The 19,651-nt window shown below is 42.8% G+C and overlaps 1 protein-coding gene across 1 annotated transcript; it reads left to right on the top strand.

The window, feature by feature from the left end:
* Nucleotides 1–675: 675 nt before the first annotated feature.
* LOC131694588 (uncharacterized) lies at nt 676–17,808 on the top strand. The gene is made up of 4 exons (XM_058983061.1): nt 676–802; nt 860–2,404; nt 2,463–5,245; nt 17,392–17,808. The coding sequence occupies exons 1-4, from the start codon at nt 676–678 to the stop codon at nt 17,806–17,808; spliced, it is 4,872 nt and encodes a 1,623-aa protein (XP_058839044.1).
* Nucleotides 17,809–19,651: the final 1,843 nt, after the last annotated feature.

Genomic DNA, 19,651 nt, shown 5'->3' with positions numbered 1-19,651 from the left:
CCGTGGACGAAAGAGACCGCGTTATCCAGCTGCTCAAGCAAGAAGTGGAATCCCTAAAAAAAAGCCACCAAAAGTCAACCTACAAGTGACGATAAAGACACAACAATTAAAAAACTAAAGGAACAAATAATCGAAGAGCGCATCCAAAATAAAGACTTGCTAAACGAGATGGCCGCCCTGCGTAGAGCAGTCCAAGAACTGCAAAGAGGATCTTCCAAATCGCCCCTCCCGCTGCCACAAAATAAAACACCGCAACAACAAACCCAATCCGGAAACCCACAACCCCAAAAAACACACCAGCAGCAGGTAATCACAGGAAACGTCCAGACAATAATAGGAAACGCACAACCAAATAAAACCCCCCAATCACAAGCAGCAACATCAAACACTCACTCAACAATAATTCTACCCAAGATCGGACCCAACCACAAACAAGCCTCATCCTTAACCTGCAAACAACTGAAACCGCTCGCACTGGTCGTAGTAGGGAAAAATACAACAAAACCACCAAAAAAAGGAGCAAATCAAGAAGCCCACTGCGAAAACTGAGCATAACACGGGACGGACAGAACACTGCGAACACATCCAGCGAAATATCATTCCAACACCGAACAAACCTTGACGACCTTTCGATTGACCTCCCAACATAAGGCGAAACCAAAAATAAAACCCAACATGATACCAACAAACAGCAGAAAAACAAAAAACCTACCCACATCGACCCTGACCGGGGAAGTACCGGGTCCCCCCGAAGAGCCCCCGGCGGCTGTTGGTGTGGGACCATCGGTACCCAACCAGGCAAGTACTAATTTCGTTACCAACCAAAACAGTTCAATTGCCCCACCCCCTTTCAACACAGCAACCAACAAGACCGAAACGGCGGACAACCCGGCGGACCCTAGCGCCCCGCAACCTAGCGGGCCTCAATGCGGCCCAGCCGACCACCATAATTCGACTAACCAACCTACGGATACAAAAAAACATGGCGAACCCGGGTCTCCCAGCACACCCCCACCAGGAGGAACTAGAGGACGGCAAGCGGATCGCCCCCCACCATACGACCCCCCACCACGTGACACAGCAAGAAGCAAACTGGTTCACCCCGACGAACCTTCGGCTCCTGCCGATGCAGAGGGCCCGGCCAACCCCCCGGAACACCAACACAACGAACACCCCATCACCCCAATGAGCTACAACTTTCACCCCCGCTCTCCGAGCCCGGTAGCTGGCTGCTCCTGGCACCCCATCACCTTCCATTTGAACACAGCGACAAACACAGAGCCAACCAGCAGCATATTTAACTCCGATAAAACCAGTATAGAAGGAGACGTTAGGGAAAAAGCCTTCTCCCCTGCACCGGCCCCGCCCGCGGACGTACCGGCACCTACCGACGAGCCTTCGGCGGCTGCAGGTGCAGGGGGCCCGGCTCCCCATCGGGTAAGTCCCACTATTCGCTGCGTTTCTCCCGAACAATCGTACGGCTCCACACCTTTTCTAGACAACTCACCACCAAACCCGCCCAGCCACCTGCTTCACAACTATAGGAACTCCCCGGAACGCCTTGCTGACCCCCCATTAAACCTGATACAACCAGGCCTACACACTACGACCAGACCGCAGATTTCCAACACACACAGCCCTGGCGACCCTCGCCCTGGCACCCCTTCGGAATCCGGCTCCGATACCCTTAACTCCGGTAACCGCAGCACACTGGCCCTCCAGTGGAACGCCAACGGACTGCGTCAGAACCTCAGAGACCTCCAGGTTATCATCGCCCGGCACAACCCCATCGTGCTTGCCATCCAGGAAACACATATCCCCGTAGGAACCGATCCCACCCGGTGGCTTGGAGGCCACTACACGTGGGAACTCCGGACCGGTGGAAACATTTTTCAAACCGTCGGATTAGCCACCCGTTCCGACATTCCAGGAGGCGAAATCCGCTTAGACACACAGCTACTCGCGATCGCGAGGAGAATCCTGGTACCCACCCCCTGCACCGTCGCAACCGTTTACATACCCCAGGAGGTCCAGGATGTTGGAAAGAAGCTCGATCACCTGATTCGGCAGCTACCCACCCCGTTCCTCATCATGGGCGATTTCAACGCCCACCATCCAGCCTGGGGGTCTCGCCGCCCCAACCGTCGCGGAAACGAGATCCTCAAAACCGTCGAAAACAATGGAGCCATCATACTTAACGACGGAAATCCGACGTTCGCCAGAGGCCCTGCCCTAACGCACATCGACATCTCCATATGCTCCAGCCCCCTAGCACCTGACTGCCTGTGGTCCGTGCTTCCGGACTCCTGCAGCAGTGACCACCACCCGATCTTGATCACTCACAGGGCAACCCCCCCCTACAACAACTCGCCGGCGTCGATGGCTCTACAAGGAAGCCGACTGGGCAAACTTCCAGGAGACCTTTACGGACCAACTCGACCCACTAAGGTCGTACACTGCAGATGAACTCACCGACATCATACACTTCGCTGCCGAATCGAGCATTCCCAGAACCAGCGGGACCCCACGACGGAGAGCGGTCCACTGGTGGTGCTCCGAAGTAGCTACCGCCATCAAAAACCGCCGCAGAGCCCTCCGTACCCTTCGGAAAACTCCGACTGACAGCCCTTTATGGGCCCCTCGATCCAACAACTTCCGGCAACTGCGCAACGACGCACGGAAAGCCATCTCCGAAGCCAAAACCGCCAGTTGGAACTCTTTCCTAGACGGGATCCACCCCGATTCACCAACGGAGGAAATTTGGCGCCGAGTCAACGCGCTCAGCGGAAAGAGACGTAACATAGGTTTTTCACTCGACATCGGTGGATCACCAAGCATTCAACCCAGTGAAATTGCTAACGAGCTGGGAAGGTATTTCTCCTCGCTCTCCGCAAACACCTCGCTGCCCACCGAATTCCAAACCAGAAAGAACCATCTCGAGGCCAACCCCGTTACCTTCCTTCCGGACTCATCCGCCCAATGGAACCAGCCCTTTTCCGGAACGGAACTCTCCTACGCTCTCAACCAGGGCCAAGGAAAAGCCACCGGCATCGACAACATTGGCTATCCTCTTCTACGCAACCTACCGGCATCTGGTAAAAGAACCCTCCTCGAGTGTTTCAACCAAATCTGGAAGGGCGGACCTATCCCGAACTCGTGGCAGACAGCCCTGATCATCCCGATCCCCAAAAGGGTCCAGGGACCCCGTACGGCCAAGGACTTCCGGCCTATAAGCCTGCTCCCTTGCATCAGCAAAACATTTGAGAGGATGGCCAATAGAAGACTAACAGACATCCTCGAACAGAGCCAACTCTTGGACAATCGTCAACACGCCTTCCGGAAGGGGAAGGGCATCGGGTCTTACCTGGCATCCCTGGGAGAGACCCTCGAACAGGCCAGAAGGGACGGCCTCCACGCGGACATCGCAGCCCTAGATATCGAAAAAGCATACAACACCGTATGGCGTGAGGGTATCCTCCGCCAACTCCACCGCTGGGGGATCGGAGGAAACCTCGGCGCCTATATCCAGCGCTTCCTCCAAGACCGCAGGTTCCGGGTTGGAATTGGCGGTAGCGAATCTGGAGTGTACGTGGAAGAAAACGGAGTACCCCAGGGGTCCGTACTCGCGGTCACCCTATTCCTCATCTCTATGAACACCATATTCGCCACCCTCCCCAAGGGGGTCTTCATCTTCGTGTATGCTGACGACATTGTACTAGTCGTAACCGGAAGAACCAGAGGTAGAACGCGAATCAAACTCCAGGCTGCCGTCAATGCCGTGTCCAAATGGGCAACTGGAATCGGCTTCCGACTATCGATCAGCAAGAGCTTCTACACCCACATCTGCGACTCCTTCCACCGTGCCACCGACCGTCCAATCCGCATCGCCGACACCCCGATCACATACAGAAAGGAACCGACCATCCTCGGGATCACATTAGACCGCAAAACCACCTTCGCCCCCCATTTCCGGAGGATAAAAGCCGAATGCGCCAACCGTAAACGCCTAGTACAGACAATAGTCGCCAGGCACCCTAAATGCAACAGGGATACCGCACTGAGGGTTGGCGAAGCCCATCTTCACCTTATCTTCTACGGAGTTGAGATAACCGGGAAAAACATCGCAGGTATCAACAACATCTTAGCCCCGCTCTACCACGGATCCATCCGGAGCGCATCCAAACTCCTGCCCAGCACACCAGCAGAAAGCGCATGTGTAGAGGCTGGCGTACTCCCATTCCGTTGGAGAACCGCCCTCGTCATCTTCCGGCGGGCACTAGGCGTACTTGAGAAGACATACGGAAACGACGAATCTGCGACACTCCAAACAGCCCAGGATATATACTTGGAGTTCACTGGAACCGCCCTACCCCCACTCGCCCGGCTGCACCGGGTTTGGCCTCGCCCCTGGAATGCACAACCCATCCTGATCGACACATCCCTGTCCAGAACCCTCCGGGCCGGAGGAGTACCAGAAATCGCACAGGCAACATACAACCAGCTGGTAGCACGACGCTACTCCTCCCACACACGCATATTCACCGACGGCTCGAAGAGGGACGGGGAGGTGGGAGTCGGTGTTACCAACGGCCCAACCGGCTCCTCCTTCCGGCTCCCGACCCAATGCTCGGAGTTCTCGGCCGAAGCAGCAGCCATCGCCCTGGCCCTTGCCCGAAGACCTTCCGACTCTGCAACCACCATCTTCACCGACTCGCTCTCGGTTCTTCGCGCCCTCGAGAACGGCCAGTCCCGCCACCCCTTTGTACAGGCCATCGAAGAGGATATCGACTCTCTCACCACCCTCTGCTGGATCCCCGGACATTGTGGTATAAAGGGGAATGCCGAGGCTGACTCCCGCGCTACCCGGGGTAGGACAGCGAGGAAAGTGTTAACCAAGGAGGTTCCATCGCAGGACATTGTTCGCCACTTCACCCAGGCCATCTACAATCACTTCGCCCAACACTGGCGAACTTCTCGTGGTTATCTGCAGAAAATCAAGGGAACTCCCGCCAAGTGGGAGAACCGGGACAACTGGAAAGAGCAAAGGGTCCTTTCGCGGCTCCGGACCGGACACACCAAAATTTCCCATGAGCATACCGTCGCCAACGCACCCGTTCCCTCCTGCACCACCTGCGGGACTCGGAAATCAGTCGAGCACTTGCTCATAAACTGCATCGAACTACAAGATCTTCGAGCAATGCATGACCTACCACTCTCCATCCGCGACGCACTTTCTAACGACCCTGTGAGAGAGGAGGTCATGCTCAACTTCTTAAAGGACTCAGGACTTTACGAACTCATCTAGACTCACCAACCCCGGCGTACCACTCAGCTACGCTGCCATTCAGAACCGCGGGCCCCTCGCCACTCCCGGACCGGGTGATGGGAGGGTTCTCCGCGGCCCACCTGGAATTCACCACAACACACTCCACACAGCGGGCCCCTCGCCACACCCGGCCGGGTGATGGGAGGGTTCTCCGCGGCCCATCGAACATCAAAATTCACCTTCTGCACATAACCCCGGGCCCCTCGCCACATCCAACACGGGTAATGGGAGGGCCCACCGCGACCCACAAGGAAAGCGTACCTCAGCCCCCGCTTTCAGGCCATCCCATCGAACAACGACTTGCCATTCACAACAGCGGGCCCCTCGCCACACCCGGGCCGGATGATGGGAGGGACAACCGCGGCCCACCCAAACCAACCTGCGCCCTCCAAGATCAAACTTGACACCAGCCCCGAAACCCAGGAACCTTCTAAACCACCGACAGGACCATCACATACTAGAATTTAAATAAATGACATGTAAATTTTTTTCTTTCATACTACGGGTGAATGACCTATAAGGTTAAAACTCGCTCCAATAAAATCAATCAACAGACGCACATACATACACACACATACATACACACATAGACATTTGCCGAACTCGACGAACTGAATCGAATGGTATATGTCACTCGGCCCTCCGGGCCTCCGTTAAAAAGTCGGTTTTCAGAGCAATTGCAATACCTTTCTATTGAGAAAGGCAAAAAGGTGCGAAATCGGCAAGATCCCAAAAAGTCGATTTAAAAAAAAAAAAAAATCGTGATAACATAAAATCTCGACGTTTCATGCATTTTAAAGATGTTTGGCATCAAAAATACGAATTCGATTTCTGAAATTTCATGGGGTCCCCCCTTTGAAAAAAATTTTGAGTTCCGGCTTATATGGGAATTTCATGTGTGACCGGACCGTTCAGTCTATATTTCCGGAACCATACAAGCGGTCCGTGCGAAATTTTACAGACATCTGTGGGGATAATATAGCTATCATTTGGGACTAAGTTTGTGAAAATCGGCCCAACCATTTCCGAGAAACTGATATGAGTTTGCTAGTTATGAAAGATGGCCGCTTTTCCCGGGCACTTCCGGAACCGTCTATGGTGGTCAATGTAGTCAACGAAAGTTTGTTTGGCCGTCGGTGACCTAGAACTGCAAAGTTAAGTTATTTGAGAGACATTTTAGCGAAATTTTTACCTTTTTTGCTTCCATCGGGGTATCGGTTTGAATCACAATTTGCTATGTGATCGCACGCCACAACCCGTAACTCCGGAACCGGAAGTCGGTTGGGGATAAAATTTAATAGCCATTTACGGGGACGCAACATCTTTCATTTGAGACTAAGTTTGGTTGATTCGGTCTAGCCACCTCCGAGAAACCGATGTGACTGTTAGTCTGAATTTGGATACTTCCGCCGGGGCTTCCGGAACCGATGATGGTGGCCAATGTGACCAAAGAGACTTTGAATGGCTGTTAATGACCTAGTACTACAAATCGAAGCAGTTGTAGTCACATTTTGGAAAAATTTTCACCATTATACATTCATTGCAGAATTTCTTAAAATCGACATTTTCTGCGTGATCGTACTCATCACCCTGTAATTCCGGAACCGGAAGTCGGATCCATTAGAAATTTAATAGCAGCCTATGGGAACGTTGCACCTTTCATTTGGGACTAAGTTTGTAAAAATCGGTTCATCCATCTCTGAGAAAAGTGAGTGAGATTGTGTTCGCGTACACACACACACAGACGCACATACACACACATACATACACACACACATACATACACACACAGACATTTGCCGAACTCGACGAACTGAATCGAATGGTATATGTCACTCGGCCCTCCGGGCCTCCGTTAAAAAGTCGGTTTTCAGAGCAATTGCAATACCTTTCTATTGAGAAAAGCAAAAAGAGAAGAAGAGAGTACAGGAACGATTTTCTCCGGAGTACTTCCAGTTTCTCCTGGTACTGGAACAGACCTAATATCTGGTGTATCCATTTGGCCAGTCAATATTTTCCCAACAAATACCGCTCTCAATGTATTTCGCCTTTTTGCCAGAGTTTCCATATCGAGCAGACGACAGCGTTCGATGTATCATGGTAGATTTGTTGGGTGACGCCACGGCAAAGTCCTAACAGCTTACTTATCGTTCAGGTTAGAGCCTTGTTGTCTCTTGCTGTATGCAGAAGCCGTCTCCACTCCACTCGGTCCATTGCTGCTTGTTGCCAGCCTCGCAGTCTTCGAAGGGTCCGCAGGTCGTCCTCTGTCTGGTCGATCCACCGTGCTCGCTGTGCACCCCGTCTTCTTGTTCATGTAGGGTCGCCCTCAAGAACCATCTTCACCGGGTCGTCGTCTGACATTCTTACGACGTGTCCAGCCCACCGCAAACGTCCTATTTTGCGGTACGCGCGATGGATTATTGTTCCAGCAGCTGATGCAACTCAGGGTTCATTCGCCTGCGCCACGTTCCGTCTTCCATCTGCACGCCACCATAGATGGTACGCAACACCTTTCGTTCGAAAACTCCAAGGGCGCGTTGGTCCTCTAACAGCAGAGCGGAGGAATCTTGCTTGTACTGCTTCAATTCTTATGGTCCAAATGTCCGAACAAGTGATAAATACAGTGCTCGCAGACAATATGGATCAGTAAACTTGAAGGTGATTCTTATTATGAAACCAAGGTTTCTATTTGCCTGTGCTGTAACGTGAGAGTAATGGTTTTTGAATGTCAGTTGTGAATCCAGGAGTACACCAAGGCCTCTGAGAACTGACACTCTCTCTAGCAATTGACCGGCGATGTTGTAGCTCCAGCTTTCTGCGCGTATAAGATATTATAGAGCATTTGAACACTATGAGAGCCAACAAGTTGCGATTACACCAGTCACAGAAATCATCTAGAAGTCGTTGAAGATCGATATAGTCCTCAATTGACAACACAATGAGAAAGAGTTTGAGATCATCAGCGTATATAAGTTTGAACCCTGGGGGCAATAGGAAGTGAATTTTACTATAGCGTAATAGTTTTGTAACATATTATGTAAAAAAGAAACCCTGCCGTAAAAAAGCTTTTGCAAATGCCGTTTCAAATTAGTGCTTTATGAAAAAAATGAATTATGGAAAATTGAATTGGAAAATAATATTTCATATTTCGTTGCAAAATCAAATATTTAATTTGGAGAGCGTGGGCTTATTCTCAGTAGAGCGCTGAGTGTATCGATTATGTTTCACAAAGTTGCTAATTGTAATCGATTAACGCTAAGAGATAATTGATTAATTGAAATAATCAATTCGATTAAAAGCATAGCACAGAGCATGCTGTTGTACTAGAATTTGATATTGTCGGCGGGCAAATAATAAATGTTTACGGGAAGAATGTATAACAAATTGTAACATATAGAATCGAGGAGTAAACTAGCTTGTGCCGTAACCTGTTTTACTCAAGACACGCGCGCTCTTTAAAAAACTGCATTTTCAACGTAATTGTGATTGTGTCTTGTACACAACCCTTTTTTTTTAAACAAAAACATTCTCTATCTCGAAACATACAGGACCTACAAAGTTTGCATCTTCGGAAGATATATTTAAAATGATGGGACCTACAACTTTCTCGTCGACACATTTCTATCTAGCCTTTATGAAAAGTTGAAAACAGCACCGCCCTAGTGACTGAAAACAGAAGGTTTGATTCAACAAAAAGGTTTGATTCAACAAAACAAGCGCTAGGTGCCATATAGCAACTTTTTCGAAGTCACTGTCGTGATGCTTGGTAGCCATTTTCGAAGACATTCGACGCACAACAAATAAACACGACCGATCGTTACAATTTTCGCCAACAGAATGATGCTCAAGATCTCAGCAACCGCGACCCTACGCTCGTTTTCTTGTGTCAAGCTACGCTCTCACCTCGAGTTCAATCCAATGAGCTTTTCCCGAAGCTCAGTGAAAACCCCGATTCAGACGACACATCAGTTTGTCCGTCAAAGGAAAAGAACGACAGCGTAACGTCCGTCAGGATACGTTGGATGCCTTTCTCGTGAGTCCATTCACACGTTCCGTACGACAAAACAGTCAGAGATTGAGATTGTGTGTGAATGCCTCCGTTTATTTGCATGTAACTAACTTGGCGTGCTGTACCGGTGACGAAAACCTGACGTATCGTGTAAATCCGACTAGAGACGTATGCTGCCGAAAAAAACTTTCTCGTCGTCGGTACATTACATCCTCCCTCGATATTACGCTCTCTCTCTCCCGACATCCACACGAACGTCATTGAGTTCTTGTCGAGCAGTCTCACGAACACTAATGCAGTTTCCTGGTTGAAAACAATCCCATTTACTTTTGCCGCTTTTTATTATTTTTCACCAGCTTGTGATGTAGTATTTGTGTCATGTGGCGTGTACATACATGAGCCGTAGAAAAGTCTATGCAGCCTCGTTTAGAGCATCCTTTTTAATCCTGCATATTTGCTCTGCATTCATCCCAACTTCGGGCCCCATTTCTCGTCATCGAGCTTTCGTATATCTTATTGCACACAAATGCGGTCTTCTCTCTCACCTATATCATGAAGCAGGAATTCCTCCAGTAAAGTATAGCCTTTTTCATTCTATGCTAATACATTACAGATAATAATCGATTAAACGTTTTCTAATTTTCCGACCACAATGTACCATTTTTCTCTTGATCTCTTATTGCTCGGTCAACTTATACTGGAATCTTCGAAAAAACCTACGCTCAACAATATACATTAGTGAAATAAATATATATTACATAGAAAATAGCCATACATAGCAAGTTTGTGAGCGACACTTACCAACAAGCGAGAAAAGTTGAATTTCCATAAGACACAACGTGGGGTCACCCCCTTATGGAACCTTACTATTACTGGGGTTACCTCTATGGTCAACTTTGACTGCTCATAGCAAAATATCCAAAAAATATTTTCAAATTTCTGAAATGCTGGTTAGACCCTTTTGGACGCCAATCATTCAAATGATTAATCTTATGTATGCAAAGTTACGAATATATTTTCTCAGTGTATCAAATTCGTTAAACTTTTAATCTTGTTCCTTGACATTTGCAGGAGGAATCTGCTCTAACACTTCGCTTTCTCTTTCGATTATTACTGCAAAACTATAAAACTTTTTATACATTTATCAGTATGTTTCGAAAGACCAAGGTTTTACTAGCTTATTGCGCAAACAGTTTAAGGGACATCAGAAAGGTGACCGAGTACTTTGCCGAAAAGAAAGTAAACAACCCAGTCAAACCATTCGGAATTTGATTCGGAATTCTGAATGGAACCAGTATGGATTCCAGCTCAAAGGCAACAACAGATTCTGAAACCGATTGAGTCGGAATCGGTTGTTGCATTTGAGTTGGAAATCATACTGGGTCCATTCAGAAATCCGAATCGGTTCCGGAATGAGTTTAACAGGGAAAGAGAGGCTCTCTTTTGTAGATTGAACCTATTGAAAAGTCTTCATTTATCTGAGAGTATTGGAGATCGTCGTTACCTTACCCTTGACTTGTTCACGCTGAAGAATGCCGTGCTTTTTCTTCGTGCTTGGCTGCTTCTTGCTTCCTCAGAGCTTCACGCAATTATCAAACTTGTTACGTGTCATAATGGCGGTCTAAATTGTTCAGTTCGTAATACGTTTAATTGCCCTTTTTTGACAATAACCGTTTACGCCAGCTTGACAGCAACGTCCAGTTGAAGATGTCGGGCGTTCATTGAATAAACATCCAACGCATTCGACTAACGTAGGATGACTTATGGCGATTTCGCTTGAACCTGAAACTGAGTCAGGTTCTAACCCCAACTGCTGTCAGTTCATACATTTTGACAGCAGTTGGGGTTAGGAACTGACTCAGTTTCGCTTCAAACGAAAACCACATTAATCTCGCTGGGCGGTTAACGTAAACGATTATTGTCAAAAAGGGGCCATTAAACGTATTACGAACTGAACAATTTAGACCGCCATTATGGCACGTATAAAGCTGGATTGTTTCAAATAAAACGCTAATAGCATTTTTGGATTACGCTGTTTACTTATTGTTTGTTTTTTTAACACTCCTAGTCCCACGCCCAGGAAAATAACGCGGAGCACCAAGCCTCAAAATTAGTCGTAACGCTAGTTTGAATTCCTATAACTCCACTGTTCTTCGACAGATTCTAAAAATTATAACACTCATGGATAACGTCACACACTTACAAAACATGAAAATTACATGTAAACAACATTGCGACGTATTTTGCGGTCTAATAATAGAATTTAACATGATTTAACATGTGAAATGAAATATTGTGTCTCTTTTGATGTAAAACTCGGTTGAAGAAGATGCATAATTGTGAAGGAAGCACATTTTTACATGTGTTTCAATGTAAATTCAAGTGAATTGTGACGCTCCTTTTATGTGCATTTTGCAAGATGTAAATATTTTTAAGTGTGCAAGTTTGTAGAGCCATAAGATTAAAAATAGGTTTAAATTACGAATGGAAATTCAATTTTTCAGTGATAAGTTCTGTTACACTCAAAATGTACTGGTTGAAACCCGTTTCAATAAAAATTAGTCAATCGAAATGTACTGCATGTATGCGATGTACAAAGCATTTTCCCGCATTGCTAAAGTCCCAGCAAAAACTTAGCATTGCATACATATAGTACATTTTGTGCATTAAAAAAAACTTGTCATAGGAAAATTAATTTTTTATGTCGTAACTCATTTTCAATCTTGTGGCATCCAAACAACTTGGGACTATCCATTAGTCAAAGATTTACGGGTCTGTTGTAGAACAGTGGGAATATGGCAACTCAAAACAGCGTTTAGACTGATTTTGAGGTTTGCGGTTAAGAGTGTTGAATATAGGTGAATATTGCAACATAAAAATCATTTCGCTAATTTCGAACCGGTTGTGATTGTCTACAGCTAATATCACAACCTACCCGCTGGTTTTTCTTTGTAGCGACATCTGTGAGCAAAGCAAAGTAACTCGATATCGGACCTTTTGTCAAGGTTGTATATTTTCATTCGCTTGAATGCGAAATTTGACTCATCTGCCAAACGGCTTTCCGTGCAAGATTTATCGAAGGTATTTCATGAAAGGGACCATCCATAAATGACGTAGCACGTGAATTTTAGCACCCCCCTCCTCCATCGTAGCATTTCGTCACAAACCTCTAATCCAAAGAAGCATCGCACAGATTGAAATCTAGAGTCCAAATCAAGCTCGAGGGAGCGAGAGCGTCGGCAGAGAGAGAGAGAGAGAGAGAGAGAGTAAACAAACTCACAGCACAGGTTCATTCAACAGGGCTAATTGTACTATAGTGATGTGTAATTTTTGCAAATAATCAATTATCCATTAATCGAATAATTTTCGAGAGCTTGATTAATTGATTCGATTAATCGACCAACATAATCGATTAAAATCAATAATCGATTACTTAGTGAATCTTATGTCGTTTTTGTTTGAGGCGAAACTGAGTCAGTTCCTAACCCCAACTGCTGTCAAAATGTATGAACTGACAGCAGTTGGGGTTAGAACCTGACTCAGTTTCAGGTTCAAGCGAAATCGCCAATAGTTTGGCGATCAAAAAAAAAGGTCACTGGACACGTTTTGAAAAATTTGGAAAAGCCTTGTCATATTTCTTGTTCTGCGACTTTCATTTGCAACGCACACCCTTCATTAATTATGCTCTCGATTAATTGATAACAGTTACTCGATTTGCTCGATTATACCGAAAGCTTGTAATCGATTATTGATTTTTCGAATATTTTAGAAATTAATCGATTATTTGCGTTAAGTAAAAAAAGACATCACTATGTACATGTAACCGATTGGAAGGGTGGCACGATGACTCCGTTCTTCGCACACAAGTATTGTCCGACAAGGCAGTTATATCATTGTGATTTTTTATCTCTATATGAAACATGTTGCAAGATCACAAGTGGGCCCAGACGTTTGGGGTTGATTTATTCATCTCGGCTCTGCTCTTACTTTTGGATGTATTGATTTTCACAAAGGCAGATGCTGGCTTGAAAAAAATGGCCGCCTAGCAGGGTATTGGCCTTACACGATAATCGATCGAAATGCCATTACATGTAATCCTAACTCAGAAAGATGTGACATAGAGCTTTTTTCTTTGAGCTTTCGAAAAGCACAAAATAGCAAGGAATATAACCATACACTGATAGAAAAGAGCATCTACACACATTTACAATAGAGACTGCTTATCGGTTGGATCCTTTTGGCTCGAATCAAAACTCGTCGAATGTAAAAAAAGTTCATGCAGAATTGTCAAACTGATGCGCATATCGCTGGCGAATTCGTGAAGTTGAATAAGCCTTTCTGTGATTGATGTATGTTCACGTTAAATGACACAAGCACAATATACAAGCGTGGTTGAAATTAATAAACAAAGATAGCAAAATCATCGATGTATGTATGTATAAAGCAATATATAAGTACATGTATATGTATTCATTTAAATATATACATTTTGATTTACATATGTATACTAAGATACATACATGTATATGCACACATATATATATATATATATATATATATATATATATATATATATATATATATATATATATATATATATATATATATATATATATATATATATATATATATATATATATATATATATATATATATATATATATATATATATATATATATATATATATATATATATATATATATATATATATATATATATATATATATACATATATATATATATATATATATATATATATATATATATATATATATATATATATATATATATATATATATATATATATATATATATATATATATATATATATACACACAGATAAATGCTTACATATATGGATATATAAGCGTGATATAATCGAAACATTACTGTATAGCATCTTTACAGTAGAGGTGTGCGCCGCGCCGCCGATTGAAGGTAAAAATCGGCGTCACGCCGACGTGCTATCTATTTTTACCTGCCAGTGTCGGCGTGGCGCGGCGCACACCTCTACTTCACAGAGTTCTTTACACACAGAAAACAATATTGGTAAAAGTAAGAGTGTTCCGCTCTTAGCAAAAAACAACTAACGCCTACGATTAGGCTGAAAGTAAAACTTTTAAATTAATCGATAATAATCAAGATAAAAAATTTCCTTTTAGGCTAATGAAGAATAGTAATCAAAATAAAACTCCTATTTTTACCAACATTTTTTTCTGTGTGTACGAACACAGTTAAACTCATTTCTTCACAGTTCACTAGTACATGGTAAAGATGGTCGGGTTCGAGTTTTTGATCCAAAACTCGAACCCGAACCCGACGGGTTTCGGGTCTGGTTCGGGTACTATAAATTTATGCGGTTTTTGTTTGAGGCGAAACTGAGTCAGTACCTAACCCCAACTGCTGTCAAAATATATGAACTGACAGCGGTTGGGGTTAGAACCTGACTCAGTTTCAGGTTCAAGCGAAATCGCCATTAGACTTCTCAGGTTAGGGCCGGGTTCCGGATTTTCAAGTTTGAAATTCTCGGGTTCGGGTCGGGTCTTCGAAATTTTAACTTTGCAGGTTAAAGGGGTTCGGGTTTTTAAAATTTGGAATTTTTGGGTTCGGGCCGGGTTCTGGTTTAAACAAATGACACAGAACCATTTCTTGACGCTGTTTACATCTATACACAACACCCACACTCTTTTTGTAGTAATTAACTTTTTTTATGATATGAATGTATGATACATATAACCGTACTAAATATCGCCCTTTTGAATTGCTAGAATTCCTCATATTTTCTGGTGGTCAAAAATTGTATTTTTACATTCGTGTACAAAATTTCGTTTCTTCAGATTCGCAAACTGCGCGAGCACTCATGAGAGAGCATTCAACAATAAATATTTCGCATCTAAAATCTCTATCCGATTTATTTTTCATAATTAATTAATAAACCAAGTCAAAGGAAATTTGTCAGAAAATATTGGTTGAACTTTTCACTATGGAATATAAATTTCGACATACTTTGAATGCTGTTGTAGCTAGGGGCAGATCACTCTAGGAATGTATAACAATTTTGCATCAAATTTAAAAAAATGCATTTAATTTCCATTTTTGCATCAACTTTGCACTCTTTCGCAGAAAAGGTTGTTTAAAAATCGTCATACGCTGATCCACTTTGTTCGACATTTTGTTGAATGTAGGGCTGGTTTTTCTGTAGGATTTTGACGTCTTGCACGCAACGCAAAATACATTTGACGCAACGCAAAATGCATTACGAATTTCTATTTTGAAGGAAAGAAATGTATTTTATTTCGTTGATTTTTAAAAATGCATCGCAAGTGATCTGTCCCTAGCGTTGTAGCCCGGGGACCAACCAGTAACGAGGGCGATGTCGTGTAAACTGACGAACACGAATTGCCGATTGGGTCATAAGGCCGTTTTTTATTTTTTCCGATGTAGTTGACGTTAAAGTTAGTCGATATTTTTCACTTTTCATACGCAAAATAAATAAAAATTATTCTATAAAATTGAATTATTACAACCACACCTTCCATTGAACTACCTTAATCCTTATCCTTTTGCTAGGATTACTGTAAAAAAACGCTAACCCGTGTGGCTAAATTCAATGTCAAGGAAGACCGATAGTGTCAAACGAGGACGTGTTTACATTTTTGTAAAAAAAATAATTAAAAATTATTCAGACAGTTTTGCAGGTTGAACATATATAAATTATTTTATAAAGTTTAATTATTACAACCACACCTTCCATTGAACTACCTTGATCCCTATCCTTTTGCTAGGATTACTGTCAAAAAAACGCTAACCCGTGTGGCTAAATTCAATGTCAAGGAAGACCGATAGTGTCAAACGAGGACGTGTTTACATTTTTATAAAAAAAATGATTAAAAATTATTCAGAAAGTTTTACAGGTTGAATAAATATAAAGTTTTACAGGTTAAACATATATATTTCTATATTTAGAAAAAGAGTTCCATCGGTTTATGCAATAAAAGGAGAATTTTATTCTTCATTTAATGACCTAATTGCCAAACCTTTTTAATACATAATTATACAAAAATATTTCGTTAAAAAAATAGAAATTTTGTTACAAGGTTGCGTTTCGGCTGCGCCTCATCAGAAACCGACACTAACTTTTTGTCGGAATAGATTAGCGCCGGCTTGACGCAAAACCCTTAAAACTAAAACACACTTTGTGTTTCAATCGAACGACTGATCAAACTTGATGTCCCGTCCGAGCAGAAGTTCTGTTTATGCCGATGAGACACAGCCCGTATAGAATTTTACAATAGCATTTACCCTACAAACAATCATAAAACAGTAAATATTATAGTTATTACTGTTTCAACATTGTTCGATGCAGTCTGCTTTCTCATCTCGTACAGATCAGAAGCAAAAAATGCACTACTTGCGAACAGCATATAAACAATTATACTACCCGCGCCGCGCCGCTCTAACGTGTACGTGTAATATAGGAAAGTTCCGTTGCACCTAACTGTGAGGGAAATGAGTGCACAACATAAATTTCGCCCATTACGGGAGAACAAAATCGCGATTGATTTTTCGCAGACTCGTCTTAGACCTTCAGTGCGCGAGGTGGAACAGTTGGTCAAGGTGAAAATGGAACTTGATCTTACCGAGGTTTCACACGTCCAGCTTCACCACACGAGGCAAGTAGTTCTTTTAACGTTCAACTCCTTAACCGAGGCAGAAAGATTCGTAGCAAAGAACAATATGCAACATGACGTTGAATATGAAAACGTCAAAACCAAGATCCCCGTGTATATGGACCTCGATCTAACTGTAATAAAACTTCATGATTTGGCAACTCGTACTAGTTCGGATTGCATTAAAAGATTCATGTCGAAGTATGGAGAAGTGGAATCCGTCACAACCGATACTTAAAGATACTTTTTCCCTGGCATACTCAACGGTGTTCGGGTGGTGCGATTGCGGCTGTACCAACCTATACCGTCTTACTTGACCTTCGAGGGCAAATCATCCCAAGGTGTTAACTACATACAAAGAACCCTATGCACATATCCTGGGCAGACGCCTACGTGTCAGTTCTGTAATCAGACGGCACACTACGGTAAGCCATGCGCCAAAACTAAAGCAAACTCATCTGCAACCACCACTGCCAAACAGCCTTCAACATCTGCTGATACACAAAAGACAGCCGACCTAAAAATGAATGCCGAACAAACAATATTCCACGGCATCTCAAAGCCATCAGTTAACGTACGCAGGGAAGAAATAAACAAGAGCGAGGACGGCTATATCAACGTAACTCGAAAACACAAAAAGCACCAAAAAACTAAAAGTGACCACCAGAGCCAATCTAGCGATGACGATATGGGCATAATTATCAGCAAGCGGCAGAATTATCAGCAAGCGGCAGATACACCCGACCATCGCTCACCACCAAGAAAGGAAATAAACACAAGAAGCGGAAAGCAGTGCGCCTAGGATAGTCGACAGAAATGATATTCGGTTGTTTTTTTGTTATCTATTTTGAATTTAAAAAGTATGTGTATTTATGAAATGCATATTATTTTCAAAATGGCGAATGACCCTCGAGATTAAAGCCTTAATAAATAATAATAATAATAATAATAATAATAATAATAATAATAATAATAATAATAATAATAATAATAATAATAATAATAATAATAATAATAATAATAATAATAATAATAATAATAATAATAATAATAATAATAATAATAATAATAATAATAATAATAATAATAATAATAATAATAATAATAATAATAATAATAATAATAATTGTTCGATGCTAAGTTCTCACAGTAGATTTACAATAAAATTTCAGGTAACAATAAATTTCCCTGTTCAGCAAAAAACTGACACAGTGCATTCACATTAAATTTTACTGTTTTCGAGAAAAAATGCGTATGGAGAAAATTGATTTTTTTAATGTTAAGATACATAACCACCCTCTTTTTCACTGTAAAAGTCTATTTTACATTAAAATTTACTGTAAAAACGTTAAAGTTTATTGTTTTTGTATTGTAGCATAACACTAAAACTTACTGTAAATTATTGTAAAATTACTGTACTGTCACAGTGAAAATCATGGTTTTGTTACTGTACATTTCTATTCGGGAGTGAAGCCGAAACTTGTCTTGGCTTAGCAGGCCTATGCGAAAGCACTATGCTATAAAAATTTTATGCTATAAAAATGTTCGCCCTAGTGAGAAATTTGGTGTTTACCCAATTTTCCTCCTGTGAAATATAGCATAGTAGAAATTTTAGTTGATTACGATGTGCAAGGTTGTGTGAAACAGTCACTATTAAGCTTTTTGTTTTCCCATGAGTTAGCCGCCGATTTATCTTACTTTCCGATTAAGATATCGACGATTTATAAATTTACCGGAACATTACAAATACGACGTTCCTTATTAGTAAATACAAATGTGAATTCCACTTGCCAGTAATTCGTTTTGCCATAGGCATACGTGTATGGGACTACTTCAGGTTCCAGTGATTCTATAATTCTTGTATGAGCCTAGGATCCAGCTCGGGTGCTTAACATTTAAAATATTCAGGATCTTTGGTTGATTTTGAGTTTTAACAAATTGGTTTCAGATCCGATTTCCCACAATTATAAATTTTCTGGTTCGGGTGGGGTTCAATTTTCAAGCTCTCGGGCTCGGGTTCGAAAAAATTTAAACCCGACCAATTTCTCGTACATGGATTCAAACAAAAAAAATGTCGACGATTCGGTTCGCTCGAGGCAAATCGCCAAAAATATAAAAATATCAGAGATTGGCGTTTTGCGTTTTTAGGTAAATAAACAAGAATGAACACACCGAATAAACTTTTTGTCAACCACCCTTTCGGCGAGTTTGATTCGAGCCAAATTTCAAAATTCATTCACTGTACTATCAGTGATGCGCATTTGATTACGATTTGTAGTCTTTATGTGTTTGTGTGACAGGCAAGCAAGTCACACTCAATTCATTTCGGTGATTTCCGCACAGCTGAACAGTCAGTAAAATTTTTCAACTGATAATAATTTACTGATTTTCAGCGATATATATTCCGAGTTTCAGCAAAACAAACGTCGTTTGTACTGAGATGTCGGAAAAAAAACTTTGTTTGTTGAGTGCTCAACTTTGTAAAACTCGGTAAAAGTTGCGAAAAAAGTTGTGATTGAGTAGAACAAAATTATTTTTGATAGCTTTCGAATGGCACATATACTGCGGGGAAATTCAATTTTACTGTGCCAACACGCACTGGAGGGGCACTAATAAAGTGAATTACATGGGATGTGAAATAGTGT

The sequence above is a fragment of the Topomyia yanbarensis genome, unplaced genomic scaffold, assembly GCF_030247195.1.
Source record: "Topomyia yanbarensis strain Yona2022 unplaced genomic scaffold, ASM3024719v1 HiC_scaffold_101, whole genome shotgun sequence".
In the NCBI taxonomy this organism is placed as follows: Eukaryota; Metazoa; Arthropoda; class Insecta; order Diptera; family Culicidae; genus Topomyia; species Topomyia yanbarensis.
The sequence above is the reverse complement of the archived record's forward strand: the minus strand, read 5'-3'. Positions and strand labels throughout refer to the sequence as shown.

Excerpts from the sequence above, each read along its gene's own strand:
- LOC131694588 (XM_058983061.1), top strand. The coding sequence starts at position 676 with ATGATACCAACAAACAGCAGAAAAACAAAAAACCTACCCACATCGACC. Across the intron at positions 803-859 it reads ATCGGTACCCAACCAGGCAA|CAACCAACAAGACCGAAACG; the intron begins GTACTAATTTCG and ends CTTTCAACACAG. Across the intron at positions 5,246-17,391 it reads ACGCACTTTCTAACGACCCT|ACGCCTACGTGTCAGTTCTG; the intron begins GTGAGAGAGGAG and ends TATCCTGGGCAG.